At 40.4% G+C, this 15,118-nt stretch overlaps 1 protein-coding gene across 1 annotated transcript; it reads right to left on the reverse strand.

Moving 5' to 3' along the window:
- Positions 1-14,102: 14,102 nt before the first annotated feature.
- On the reverse strand, positions 14,103-14,531 carry LOC120263098 (cytochrome P450 94B3-like). The gene has a single exon (XM_039271008.1). The coding sequence runs from the start codon at positions 14,529-14,531 to the stop codon at positions 14,103-14,105; it is 429 nt and encodes a 142-aa protein (XP_039126942.1).
- Positions 14,532-15,118: the final 587 nt, after the last annotated feature.

Raw genomic sequence — 15,118 nt, forward strand, 5'->3', positions numbered from 1 at the left:
CAGTTGGGATATAATGTTTTTAATGGCTCAGGTGATGCCATAGCTGCCAAGGAATGGTTAAGAAGGTTGCTTGCTACTTTTGAAGTCATGGGCATAGAAGATGTGTTGAAACTAAAGGTTGCAGTCAGGCTTTTAGAGAACAAAGCAAGGATCTGGTGGGAAACTCTTAAGGACGTTCAGATGTACCACTGACTTGGTCAGATTTTCTACATGAGTTTGATGAAGAATATTACACTCAATTTCACCGTAACCAAAAGCCGCAAGAGTACATGAAATTGGTTTAGGGAAACAAGGCAATGGCAGAATATGAAGCAGAATTGAAGGAATTGGCAAATTTTGTGCCTGAAATTGTTGGTGGTGAAGAAGCTTTATGTTCCAAGTTTGAGGCAGGACTGAATCATAGCATCAGAGAGAAAATAGCAGTTACTGGGAATCAAAGCTTCAAGGAAGTGGTTCAGTTGGCATTGAGGGATGAGAAATTGGTTCTTGAAGGTAAGCGCCTTCGTGAGAATCTAGCCAAGAGAAGAAATCCATATTTTTCAAGGGCATCCAAGCGTAGCAGGAGTGAGGATACTTCTTCAGGTTTTTCAGGATCCAGTTTAGGCAAACCTCCATCAGGGCAAGCTGGCAGTCAGAAGTGTGTTACATCTGCGAGTGCCAGTTATGGAGGGAAATCAACTAGAAATGCTCCCAAATGCCAGAATTGCAATAGATTTCATCCGGGTCCATGCCGTGAGCCACGCAGATGCTATCAGTGTGGGCAAACTGGTCACATTAAGTCAGCATGTCCAGAGTTAGGCCGTGTAACACCAGGTTTGGCACCTCCTCCTACGGGACGACAGAGTCAGTCTAAGAGTGTACCGCCTACTGCTTCTACACCTGTTGCCCTGACCAGATCAATTGCTGCTAGTAATAGTCCACAAGGTGGAACAGCACGACCTTAGACCCGTTCTCAGACCAGAGTGTTTGCCATGACCAATGAGGAAGCTGAGGACGGACCCAATGTGATTATAGGTATTGTTTCCATTTTTCAGCATGATGCATATGTTTTGATAGACTCAGGGTCAGAGAGATCTTTTGTTAGCACTGCATTTTCATGTCATGGTGATAGGATAGCCTCCACATTAGACTGTGAACTTCTGATCCAAACACCTCTGGGTAAAGAGGTTATCAGGGAGGTAGTTTTTCAGGGATGTCCTATCAAAGTGAAGGGTGTAGATTTTGAGGCAGATCTGATTCCTTTGGAGATGCGAGATTTTGATGCCATACTTGGTATGGACTGGTTAAACAGGCATAAGGCTTCCATTAACTGCTTCAGGAAGGAAGTAACTTTGCAAACCTCTCATGGACCGAGTATTGTGTTTGAGGGTGAAAGGAAGGTTCTTTCGAGATGTGTGATATCTTCTGTGAAAGCAAGGAAACTTGTACTCAAGGGATGTGAGGTATACTTGGCTCACATAGTAGATACAAGAATTATTGGACCAAACCTCAAGGATGTTCCTATTATTCAGGAGTTCGAGGATGTATTTCTTGAGGAACTGCCTGGATTGCCTCCAGATCGAGAGTTTGAGTTTGCTATTGATTTGCTACCGGGTACTGCTCCAATCTCCATTCCTCCGTATCTCATGGCACCAACAGAACTTAAGGAGGTGAAAGTACCGTTACAAGATTTGGTGGATAAGGGGTTTATACGCCCGAGTGTGTCACCTTCGGGTGCTTAAGTTCTTTTTGTGAAGAAGAAGGATGGTTCCTTCCGATTGTGTATAGACTACCAGAAGTTGAACAAGGTGACTATCAAGAATAAGTACCCTTTACCCAGAATTGATGATTTATTTGATCAGCTGCATGGGGCAAGAGTGTTTTTGAAGATTGATCTCTGGTCTAGTTACCATCAGTTGAAGATTAAGAAAAGTGATGTACCGAAGACAGCATTTCTCACACGATACGGGCATTATGAATTTCTAGTCATGTCTTTCGGTCTGACTAATGCCCCAGCTGCGTTTATGGATCTAATAAACAGAGTCTTCAAACCTTACCTCAAAAAGTTTGTAATTGTCTTTATCGATGACATTTTGATCTACTCAGCAACTGAAGAAGAGCATGCACAACATTTGCGTATAGTATTGCAGATCCTTCGAGAAGAGAAGTTGTATGCTAAATTTTCAAAGAGTGAGTTTAGGTTGCATGAAGTGGTCTTCCTAGAACATGTTGTATCTAGAGAAGGAATCAGTGTAGATCGAAAGAAAGTTGAAGCAATCATTGATTGGGAACAACCAAAGAATGTGTCTGAAGTTCGAAGTTTTCTTGGTTTGGCGGGTTATTATCGCCATTTTGTGGAGGGGTTTTCTCAAATTGCTGCACCTTTATCACGGTTGACTAGAAAGGAGGTAAATTTGTTTGGGATGAGAAGTGTGAGAACAACTTCCAAGAATTGAAGAACCGCCTGACTTCAGCCGAGTGCTCACTCTGCCCACTAGTGGTAAAGAGTTTATAGTGTTCAGCGATGCTTCACGACAGGGTCTTGGCTGTGTATTAATGCAAGATGGGAAGGTAATAGCTTATGCTTCGCGATAGTTGAAGAAGCACTAGTGAGTTACCCTACCCATGATTTGGAGCTAGCAGCAGTGGTTTTTGCCCTGAAGATTTAGTGACATAATCTTTATGGAGAGAAATGCTTGATTTATATTGATCATAAGAGTTTAAAGTATTTGTTTACTCAGAAGGAGTTGAACTTGAGGCAATGAAGATGGTTAGAATTGATCAAGGATTATGATTTAGTGATTGACTACCATCCAGGGAAGGCCAATGTGGTAGCAGATGCTCTAAGTAGGAAAACTTCCACTTCTTTAGCTTCTGCTACAACATCTTATCGATCTCAACTTGCAGCTCTTTGAGACATGGATGTGAGACTTAAGATCGAGCCAAAGGGAGTTTTGTTAGCAAATTTTGTGGTGAGACCATCATTACTAGAGCAGATTCAGAAATCTCAGATAACCGATGAAAGAGTTAATGAAGGACATAAAGAGACTGAAAAAAGGTGAACCTAGCGATTTTGGGCTTCGCAGTGATGGTATTCTAGTATTTCAGGGAAGAGTTTGTATTCCAAGGGATGCAGGACTCAGAAGTGCTATTATAGAAGAAGCTCACTCCTAAGCCTATGCTATACACCCAGGCAGCACTAAGATGTATCGTACGATCAGGGAAAATTTTTGGTGGTCTGGAATGAAGCGTGAAATCGCAGAATTTGTAGCAAGATGCTTAGTTTGTCAACAAGTAAAAGCAGAACATCAACAGCCACCGGGACTATTACAACCTTTGCCTATTCCAGAGTGGAAGTGGGAGCATATTACTATGGACTTCATGGTTGGGTTACCGCGTACTCTTCAGGGGCATGACACTGTGTGGGTTATTGTGGACCGTTTGACAAAGTCAGCCCATTTTCTGGCCATTCATACCAAATATTCTTTGGAGAAGTTAGCGAAGCTATTTATAAGCGAAATTGTTAAACTCCACGGAGTACCTGTTTCAGTTGTGTCTGATCGTGACCCGAAATTTACATCTCAATTTTAGCCTAAGTTTCATCAGACTCTTAGGACAACTTTGAGATTGAGTACGGCTTATCATCCTCAGACAGATGGTCAATCAGAGCGTACGATCCAAACACTTGAGGATATGCTGAGAGCTTGTGTTCTTGATTTCCAAGGAAGTTGGGAGAAGCACTTAGCTCTTGTGGAATTTGCTTATAATAATAGCTTCCATGCAAGTATTGGTATGGCTCCTTATGATGCTTTATATGGGCGTAAGTGTCGAACACCCCTCTGTTGGAATGAAGTTGGTGAAAGAAAGTTGCAAAATGTGGAACTAATTGAGGTAACCATAGAAAAAGTGAAGGTAATTCAAGACAGGTTAAAAGTAGCCCAAGACCGGCAAAAGAGCTATGCTGACAACAGGAGGAGAGATTTATAGTTCCAAGTTGGTGACAGAGTTTTCCTGAAGATATCACCTTGGAAGGGAGTAATTCAGTTCCGTAGTAGGGGAAAGTTAAATCCTCGCTATATTGGGTCATTCCTAATACTTGAAAGAATCGGACCAGTAGCTTATAGATTACAGTTACCACCAGAGTTAGAGAAGATCCATAATGTTTTCAACGTTTCGTTGTTGAAGAAGTATGTACCAAATCCGTCGCATGCACTTGAAACACCTCCAGTTGAACTTCAAGAAGATTTAACTTTTGAAGTGAGGCCTGTTCGTATCCTTGATCGGCTCGAAAAAGTGCTTCGGGGAAAAGTGGTGATAGTTGTAAAAGTTCTTGGGAAAAGTGATCAGATTGAGGAGTTGACTTGGGAACCTGAACGGTTCCTAAGAAAGAAATATCCTCAATTATTCAGTGAGTTGGGTAAGCTGAAATTTTGAGGACAAAATTTTTTTTATGAGGGTAGAGTGTTGTACCCTATCCTGATTTAGACCTCGGGCCTATTTAGATTTTTATGCTTGCATTAGGGGTAAAATGGTCATTTCGTAGTAGTGGCATTTTTGCATGTTTGCATAGTAGCTTTTATGTTAAAAATGGGGGCAATTCCATCATTTGGACCCATTTTCTATGATTTTTCTATTAAGAGGGCAATTAGGTCATTTCCTATATTAAAAAAAAAACAAAAAGAAAATGAATGAGAGAAACAAAACCTGGAAGCTTCTTCATCTTCATGCTTTCTCCTTGCTCCTTGTTCGGCCGATCCTAACCTAGAAGAAAACAATTTTTCCGGCGAGAATTTCTGGTGAACTTAAAGACCAAAATCATTCCTCCCTCACTCCCGAATCCGGTAAGCCTTAGATTCAATGTTTTTGTTTTGTATTTCTCCCGTATTTCCTTGTTTTTAGAAATGTATAAAAACTTTAAATTCTTCATGGATTTGGTGATTTATAGGCTTGAATTGAAGCCAATGATTAATGATTCATGTATGAGAATGTTGTTGAAGAAAATTTTTGATTTAGAGTTGTAAATGGGGAGAAAACCATAGTATAAGGTTCGGGTGTATTGTAGCAACCTCGAAGTTACTGTAGCACCAAAATTTTTGAACCTTTTCTGGTATTTCTTTGGTCCACATTGAAGCTCTTTTTACACTGAACTCATCGGAACTAGGTTTACTCCATTCTGAGGTCGTTTGGGTCCAAAATGACGATGTTTTGCCCTGAAACCCTAAGGTTTCGTATTAGATATGTATAATTGTATTTTTATACGTTTTCTTGTGACTGTCATTCTTATGGTCATTAGAATTTGAATTCGCTGCTTGTATCTAGGTGGCGAAGCGTCCTCTAAGGGGAAGGAGCTCGCTGATCAGTGAGCACGTCTCAGGACGAGACGACTGGTTCTGTGAGTGGTTAAATTTATAATTGCATAGATTTAATAAAAGCAATAAAGTATTTTTCTTCAAGTGTTATCACATAAACTTGATGATAAATTGATTTACTTGATATATATTTTGAGTACGAATTTACTTGAAATGGTTAAACCTAGACTGCTTATACCTATTTATTTTGAAAGAAACATGTTTACTTGCATTCTCGTATTTATATGCACATGGAATATGGTTTGATGTATATTTCAGTATTTATATGCAAATGGAATATGGTTTGATGTATATTTCCGTATTTATATGCAAATGGAATATGGTTTGATGTATATTCCCGTATTGATATGCAAATGGAATATGGTTTGATGTACATCTCCTGGTTTAAATATTTTATGATGGATTCTTCGAATTGGAAATTGGAAAGAATTATATTGTGGCATTCAGTTTTGATGGTGACTGCGAACTTTAGTCCAACACTGCAGTGTGGGGTTCCACAGTCCGGCCTGATGGGAGGCGGCGTGGTTAACCCTGATTTACGCTAGTCTAGAGGTGCGCGGAGCCATTGACAGGGGGTCTTTTATGTGAGAAACCCGGGTCACCACACGGGGATCAACGTGGCCAACACCAAGGATAGGCGCTTTTAAATTTTAAAAAGTTTTAAAACTCCTTGGTGGTCCCACAGCTAGTCGCGTCCACGATTAGCGTGGAAATTGTTTTAGGCCAGCTTGTATTTTGGAGCTATGTTCATTATGTTTTAAAATGTTATTTGCTTTTACTACTGATGAATCTTGTGTTACTTGTTAATATGTTGAATACTTGGAACTGATTTTATATGTTATTATTTTTGTGGAATTACTATTTGAAATACTTTATCACTTTGTTACATCTATGCTGACACCACTCACTGGGTAACATCTGTTACTCACCACTCCCCTTTCTTCTTTTTCATATTGTGACGTTGGACAGAGTTGTGCTGCGCAACAGTAGAGTGGTTTATCTGTTCTTGTTGTTTAGGTTTGTTATAGTATGCATGTACCCTTTATGGATCCACTAAACTTGACCTTTATATGTGGTTCATGGATTTGTATTTCTGGTTGTATCTGAAACCCTGGTTTGTACCGTTGTTGATGTTACTTGTGTTTAGGGACCCTAGTATCAGGGAACCCTTTTGTGTTATTATTATTATTTCATCATCTAGTTATGTAATTGTGATAACAGGTTTATATTGAGCCTTACGGCGACCTGAAGATTGGGTCATTGTGGGACCCACTTCTTGTCGTCGTGGCGGTTGCCACGTGGCCGGTTAGGTTCGGGGCGTGACATTATCTTTCTCGGGATTTTACACTAATATGTGTGTTTTTATGTTACTTTTATGCAAGTAGGGTTGTGAGGCCGATTATGAAGGAAAGAAGCCAATGTGGATCATAATGCACCGATTTTGGAGGAAATCTTGCTAAGGTTCAAACGCTAAGACATAGGTTGGGTTTGAGATGCTAGAGTGTGTGCTAACCTCCTCGTATTTGAGTGAGCACAACCATTTGGACGGGCACAAGGGCAGTCATACTCAAGCATTCCGACTTATGCATATAGAACAAGATCTCCACCAACTTTTCCATCATTGAAGAAGCAAAGCGATCCACGACGTGAACGTGTGCCCGTTTGCATTACCTCGATGAAGGATTCGGGAAGTATTTCAGGCCGTATACTGTAGCAGCACTGTTCACAGCCGGCCGAGAAAGCTGCAGAACAGAGAATCCACACATGCATGAGGAAATTCCACACGCCCGTGTGAAAAATCCACAGTGGCGTCCACAGGGGCGTGTGGATCCCCGATTCCAGCCCTATTTAAAGCCAATTCAGCCACGATTTCAGCATTCTTTTCTCCATCTTTTCCCCAACTTGAGAGAGGGCTTCGGCTAGGGTTTTGAGAGGTATTGGCTAGGGATTTGGAGATGTTCTACGGCTCCGACATCGTCATCTCTTTGGAAGATGGTTGGTAGGAGAGCTTCCATCGAGGCGTATCCTATATAGGACAAGGGGATCTTTGGACGATGAGTAGAGGACTTTCCACAAGACCATCGACATGACTATCGAGGGGGTTTTCTATGGATTCATTGCTTTTACATTCTATTTCTTTGATTGTACTTAGCTCCATGGAGAGCTAAACCCCTAGTGGGTACTTGGGTATTTGTGAACCCTATGATGTATTCATTTCTTTGAATCTCTTTATTATGCTTTCAATTAATTGATGTTTATTGTGAGTTCCAACCTTGAATGCTTGATTGTTTAAATACTCCCCTAGAGTGACACTAGGGTTGAGAGTTCTTATTGGTAACCTTGTGAGTGAGTGATACACCACGAGTGTTGGACAAAGCTAGGTTGGAGAGGGTTGAGAGGGTGAGTCGAGAGGTACAGGAGCGTCCTATTTTTCCTCCGATGTGTTAGATTCTACCTCCGTTCTTCGAGTTCTTTGCGGCCACAATAGAGTGAATGGTCTAAGGGATGACCTTCCGCTGGGGCTTAGTTGCGGGTGCAACGGAGTGAAGCGCAGAAGTGATCTTAGTATCTAGGGCTTAATTGTGGTTAGGGACCTTCCACCTGGACCAAAGGGTTAGGTCTACAATTAGTTCCAAATCCACATTCCTACGATTGCATTAACCACAAGGAAATCTCAAATAGGAGTAAACCTACTCTTCTTCGGCTTAACCTAACATGGAGGGCTACCAACACCCAATTTCTCAGCGTGATGATACAAATATCCCCTTCTAATCTATTCATGATCAAATACATGCGAGCAAGTCACATCTACATGCATCACTCATAAAAGAGCTACGGATTTCTCCTTAGTGTAGCACTTAGTATGAAAACAATGGATTAAATTTCAAAATTACCCAAGCATGGAATTAACAAGTAATCATCCAAAATACATGATAAAACCCCCCAAAGTTCACCAACACCCGATGGCCTTGGGGGTCTAGTGTGTCATCATCCCACAACAAGCAATACAATCAAGTGAAACACAAAAGAAAAGCTGGTTGATTACCCGCAAGTGTACGGAGTCGCCAAGTAATACCTTGTGCAAAAGCCCACGGGCCTAAGGAGCTCCTATTAATCCTCCAACACTTACTTTCTAACCTTACCACTTAAGCATGGTATACTACTCTAATACATGCAAGAATGTAAATAAAACACTAGTATAACAATTCCAAGGCGAGCAAGAAAATCACAAGAGCAATGATGATAAGAATAGGGCTAGGGATGAGGATTCCCAAGAGGGGTCATCATGATGTATGGATGCATAAGAATAAAATAGCAAGGGTGATTTAGACCGACGAACCTCAACAATAGTTCAACCCTAATTTCTCGGCGGTTAAACCCTAATCCCGTACAAATGATGACAAGGATCTCTCCCTAATCATATTCCTATGATTGCATTAAGTACATGGAGATCACGCAATAAGGGCGCACTTAACCTAAGTTTATCCTCGTGGTTCGGAGGGGCTACCTACATCGAATTTCTCGGTATGTTGGTCAAAGATTACCCCTTTTAGCTCATTAACAATCTAGTACACGCGAGTAGGTCACGTCTACGTGTATAACTCAAACAAGAACTAAGGATCTCTCCAACTAATAGTTCTAGGCATGAAACACAATGAGCCAAACAATAAATCACACCAATGCATTACAAATATAAGTGTAGCATCCAAAATACATGATGAACCCCCCCAAGGTTCACCTACATCCGGTGGCCTTGGGGGTCTAGTGTGCCATCATACAAACAAGTATCTCAAACTCAACAAAAATAAGAAGTAAATGCATAAATGACACTCCCTAGTCCAAATGATGATGAGGATGGAGAATGCCGGACGAATGATAACAAGAGGAGAGATTTAGAGTTCCAAGTTGGTGACAGAGTTTTCGTGAATATATCACCTTGGAAGGGAGTAATTTAGTTCCGTAGTAGGGGAAAGTTAAATTCTGACTTTAAAAACTCTCCATGTGCTACAGTGACAACTACAGTGATTTTGCTACAATGTCGATTCTGTAGTACCACTGCTACATCACTCCATCTACAGTATCTGCTACAGTGCATATGCTACAGTACCACGGCCTGGTTTTATTCTCTTTGTCACCCAAATTGTATCTTTGTGTTCTTCATGGCGTTTTTGTTCCCTGCAAAGAAAATAACATACGATTAAGCACAAAACGAGCATCAATCCTTATAGAAATACATGCTAAATACATCAAATATATACACAAAAATATGTACATTTAGATACTTATCAAAAGCATAAATGACACTCCCTAGATGAAATAGTAGAGGAGTTGGTAGAAAATGTGCCGAATGATGCTTTCCCCCCAAAGGAATGCCGAATGACGCTTCCTCTAGCCGCGGGTCTCCTTCCTTCAAATCGTGGTAGATCTCCCCTTGAATGATGTTGCCTTCTTGCCTTGATTGTCTTGGACCTTGGCCTTGAATGATCTCTTAGCTTCCTTGCCCTTCTTCTCCTTCCCAAGGTCGCCCAAAGCCTCTCAAGTGGAGGGGTCGTATAGCATTTAAAAACCCTAGATTCGCGTTTCATATGGGATGCATATGGCCTCCATACGGCCCTGTATACTAGGTAGTATGGAAATCTAGGTAGACAACTCCAAATCATTCCACTGCTACAGTGCATAAGGCTCCCATACTGGGTAATATGGGGGTAGTATGAAATTCCTGTTTTCTTCTCTTTTTGCCTAAATGATATCTTCTTGTTCTCCATGGCTTCCTTATGCCCTACAAAGCAAATAATAGACAATTAAGCGCAAAACGGGCATCAAACCTCACAAAATAAATGCAAAGTGAATACGATATATATGCGAAAACACCTATATTTAGACACTTATCACAGACCGAGAAAGAAGAGAAGGCTCTTCATATTAGAAGTGAATCATTAAGTGCTAGAGACAAGGAAAAGACTCCTTGCAGAGGCCGTGAAAGGGGTTTCTCTCATGGAAGAGGACGTGCAAGGAGCAGAGGAAGAGGAATAGACTATCGGTCATCTCATGGAGAGCAAAGAAACTACATAGGAAATGTACAATGCCATTTGTGTAAGAAATTTGGTCATATGAAAGTTGATTGTTGGTATAGAGACAAGCATGCTGAGAAAGAAACTACATTAGTTGCTGAGGAGAAAGAGGTAAACAATTTGTTCTTGGCTGAATGTAAAAAGGATGAAAGAATCACATCGGTGTGGCTGGTGGATAGTAGATGCTCCAATCACATGTCCGGTGCCAAGGAAATGTTCAAAGACCTTGATGAAAGCTAGAAGGTTACTGTTAGGCTAGGAGACAACAAGGAGATGCTTGTTCAAGGGGAAATGAATAGTAGCTCTTATTACATTTGGTGGGAAGACCAAATTATTGCATGATATGTAATATGTCCCGGGGTTGGCACACAATTAGTTGAGTGTCGGTCAGTTATTGGCATCAGGATACTCTGTGGTGTTTGCAGAGAATGAGTGTGTGATTCGTAATGCTAATACAGGAGAGAAGATGGTGAGTATAATGAAAACTAGAAACAACATGTTCCTTTTAATGTCTCGGATGTTGGGCAGGTTAACATGGCACTGAATGTGAAGGAGAGCACAAGGTTGTGGCATTTGAGGCTGGGTCATTTGAATTTTGAAGCATTAAGAAGCATGAATATCAATGAAATAGAGCTGGGACTTCCTAATATTGGCAAGCAACATCATTGTGAAACCTGTGTCTTGGAGAAGCAAGTCAGGAAGCCGTTTCTATCAAGAGATTCTGGAAATGCTCGTGCCCCTCTGTAATTAATCCACGCTGATATATGTGGCCCCATGCAGACCAGCTATCTTGGTGGGAACAAGTATTACTTGCTGTTTGTTGATAATTACAGCCGCATGTGCTAGATATACTACTTGAAACAAAAGTTAAAGGCATGTGAGATATTTCAATCTTTCAAGCAGATGGTGGAGACACAATCGGGGTTGAAGGTCAAGGTGTTGCACATGGATAGAGGAGGAGAATTCACCAGCAATGAATTCGATTCATTTTGTAAGAAGTGTGGAATTATCAAGCAACTCACGGCACCATATTCACCGCAGCAGAACGGGGTCTCTGAGAGGAAGAACCGAACCATCATGAATATGGCCAGAGCTTTGATGAAGGAGAGAGGTCTACCAAATAATTTTTGGGGAGAAGATGTGACAATAGCTGTGTACCTTATCAATGTCACACCTGCTAGTGCTATGAAGAACAAGACACCTTACGAAGCTTGCCATGGTTTCAAGCCCAAGGTGAGCCATCTAAAGGTTTTCGGGTGTATTGCCTACACTCTTATTCCTTCAAATAATCTGCAAAAATTAGATACAAAGTCTGAAAGGTGTGTATTTATCGGATATTGCTTGAATTCCAAAGCATACTGATTGTTCAATCCCATTACCTCTAAGGTTATTATTAGTAGGGATGTAACCTTTAATGAAGGTGCAGGTTGGGATTGGAGTTGTAGTCACAAGACTGTGTCTACGCCACTGTTGATGTATGATGATTCATCTTTGGACACATGCTGTCCAACTGAAGGAAGCAGTCCGAATTCGGGAGCAGCAGCAGCAGCAGATCAATTCAGAGATAATGATGCAGCTCTAGTTGAAGGTGAGGATGGAGAAAGCAGTGATCGGGATGCTCATTCAGCCAGAGGATCACCAGTGGGAAAATTTAGATTTTTGAAGGGATATCTATGAGAGATGTACACTTGCTCTTAATGTGTTTGATCCCTCTACATATGAAGAAGTAGCGAAGACTGAAGTGTGGAGAGAAGCAACGAGGGAAGAATTGAATGTAATTGAGCGAAATGACACTTAGGAACTAATGGAGCTTCAACCTGACAAGAAGATTGTGCAGCTGAAGTGGGTTTTCAAGACAAAGTATCTCTCAGATGGAAGCATTCAAAGGCACAAGACCCGACTAGTTGCAAAAGGGTATACTCAACAGGCTGGCATTGATTTTCATGAAGTTTATGCGCCTGTTGCCAGAATGGAGATGGTGCATCTTCTCCTTGCTATCGTTGCGCAGAGAAGGTGACCAGTATATCAATTTGACATCAAATCTGCATTTTTGAAAGGAGAAAATACATGAGGAGGTGTATGTTGATCAGCCACTTGGTTATGAGAAGAATGGAAAAGACCACAAGGTGATTAAACTAAAAAAGGCACTGTATAGCTTGAAACAAGCTCCTAGAGCTTGGTATTCAAAAATTGATGGCTATCTCCAGAAAAGAGGATTCATTAGGAGTGTGAATGAACATACACTCTACAAACGAATTGATGAGGATGGAAGTTTATTATTGGTGAGTATTTATGTAGATGACATAATCTACTTAAGTTCATCTCAAGCAATGGTGGAAGTCTTTAAACAAGAGATGAAGGATTGCTTTGAAATGTCAGATTTGGGTTTGCTAAATTATTTTTCAGGCCTGGAGGTGAAGCAATCAAAAGGGGAGATATTCATTACTCAAAGGAGGTATGCTGAGGAAACATTAAAGTTGTACATGATGCATCAATGCAAGCCGGTCTGCACTCCCATGAACATCATTGAGAAGTTACAAGGCAATGATGAATCCGGAGCTATTGATTCAAAGAAATACAGGAGTTTGATAGGGAGACTCTTGTATCTGACGCATACACGATCGGACATAGCCTTTACCGTGAATCTATTGTCTGGGTTTGTTAACAAGCCTGCCAGAATGCATTTCAGAGCAGCAAAACATCTCCTAAGATACATTGCTAGTACAAGCAATTTTGGAGTAATGTATATAGAAGTGGAAGACTGGAAATTAAGGGGTTTCAGTAATAGTGATTGGGGCGGCTTAGTTGAAGACATGCGGAGCTCTTCAAGGATGGTTTTTGATCTTGGTTCGGGGGCCATCTCATGGAACTCCAAGAAACAAGATGCAACTGCACTCTCTACAACCAAGGCCGAATACATTGCTGCCACTGCTGCAACTTGTCAAGGTATTTGATTAAGGAGAGTGTTGGAAGATTGTGGTATGAAGATCAATGAACCTGTTGAAGTGTGGTGTGATAATTGGTCTGCTATAGATATAGCTAATAACCCTGCACACCGTGGAAGAACAAAACATATTGATATTTGTTTTCATTTTATTCGAGGTTTGGTGGCAAATAGATCGATAGTGTTAAGATACTGCAAATCAGAAGAACAGAAGGCCGATATTCTCACAAAACCTTTGCCAGTGAAGAAGCATCAATATCAAAGGGCTCTGTTGGGAGTGAGAGATATTTCAAGCAGGGAAGGACGTTGTAAGGTGCTTGAAATAATGCCTGGTGGAGCTGACTGGTCAAAGATGGAAGAATTAGAAGTGAAAGAGGTTTTGAGGAAGTTGAGTTGTCAACTGACCAATGAAGATGAAGGATCTCCACTATCGGTCCAGGAGACACTCCATTAAGTCTCACCTCCAAAGCCCCCAATGGGAGCAAGGGACAGTGATCTTCATTGTACTGACGTAGTAATTATTATGTTAACTTTTTGTACTATGTTATCTTATTGGATCTTTTGTATTGAGACACTACCATGATGATGAAACTTTTTGAGAAGTTTAAAATGAATGCATCTCTGCTCAAGTAGGGATTGAGCGAGATCTCCTGAAGTTTGTGCTCAACTTTCTTATGTTTTATTTTTTAAGTTTAACACTTCTTCTCCTCATAGTGTATCTTTTTGGTGACTAAACTTTTAACCAGATCCTGAACAGAACTCGTAGTTGGCGACCTTGCGTTGCCAGTTCCAGTGATCGCCGTCGAAGTTAAAGATGCCGAGGCCGAGGAAGTCCTCAAGAAAAGAGATGGTATGATTGCCTTTGGGGCAGTTGGAGAAGTTGGTCTTGAGGATGTGCTCAATGTTTGTAGCATTGGAGGTAATGAATCCATTGGTGTGGAAGGGGAAGTTGAAGACTATGGAATGGGTGGGGGACTCGGAGAGGAGGGTGGAGATCCATTCAAGGGCGTCATGACGATGCTTGAGGAGATGAGGGATGTGACCTAGGAAAGGGTAGGCTTTGAGGTTGGTTTTAGAGTTTGGTGAGAGTTTCTTGGAGATAATTTGGGAATAGATGATGATGAAGAGGAGGAGGAGGAGAGGGAGAGAGACGAAGAAGAAGTCCATTGCTACTTCTGATCTTCGGTTTGTGGTTTAGTTTAAGTTGGAGAAAGGATAATATAATATTTGTGCTTCATGGAATTAAAGGTGCATGATGTTAATTAATGACAACGCACAAGCATTGTTGATTCATTGACGATAAAGATTGAAATTACAATTTTAAAAGTTTTTTTTTTTTTTTATTTTTTAATAATATAAGTCACCACACCTACTAACTCTATTTATGTATTAATCATGCATTAAAAATTAGTCGATTCTTCAAACTCCTGTATGGAAATTAAACATTGTAACCGCTCCACTGCTACCAATAGCAGATTTAGAAATTTTTGTGTATACAACTAATGTCCATAATCTAGCATTAATAATATATTTATAAATATAGGAAACTATAATTTTCGTTAGTAACCATGATTGGAGATACAATCCAATTATATAATTATTGTGGTTAATTTTATAAACAATATATTATATTTCATACATGTTTTGTCAATAATAAATAAATGTTCATAATAATAAGATTATAGAAGCAAATACTATTCTTTCATAATAAAATCAAGAATAAAAATTCTAATTATTTTAAATTTGTAAATTTT

The sequence above is a fragment of the Dioscorea cayenensis genome, chromosome 6 (genome assembly GCF_009730915.1).
Source record: "Dioscorea cayenensis subsp. rotundata cultivar TDr96_F1 chromosome 6, TDr96_F1_v2_PseudoChromosome.rev07_lg8_w22 25.fasta, whole genome shotgun sequence".
Lineage (NCBI taxonomy): Eukaryota > Viridiplantae > Streptophyta > Magnoliopsida > Dioscoreales > Dioscoreaceae > Dioscorea > Dioscorea cayenensis.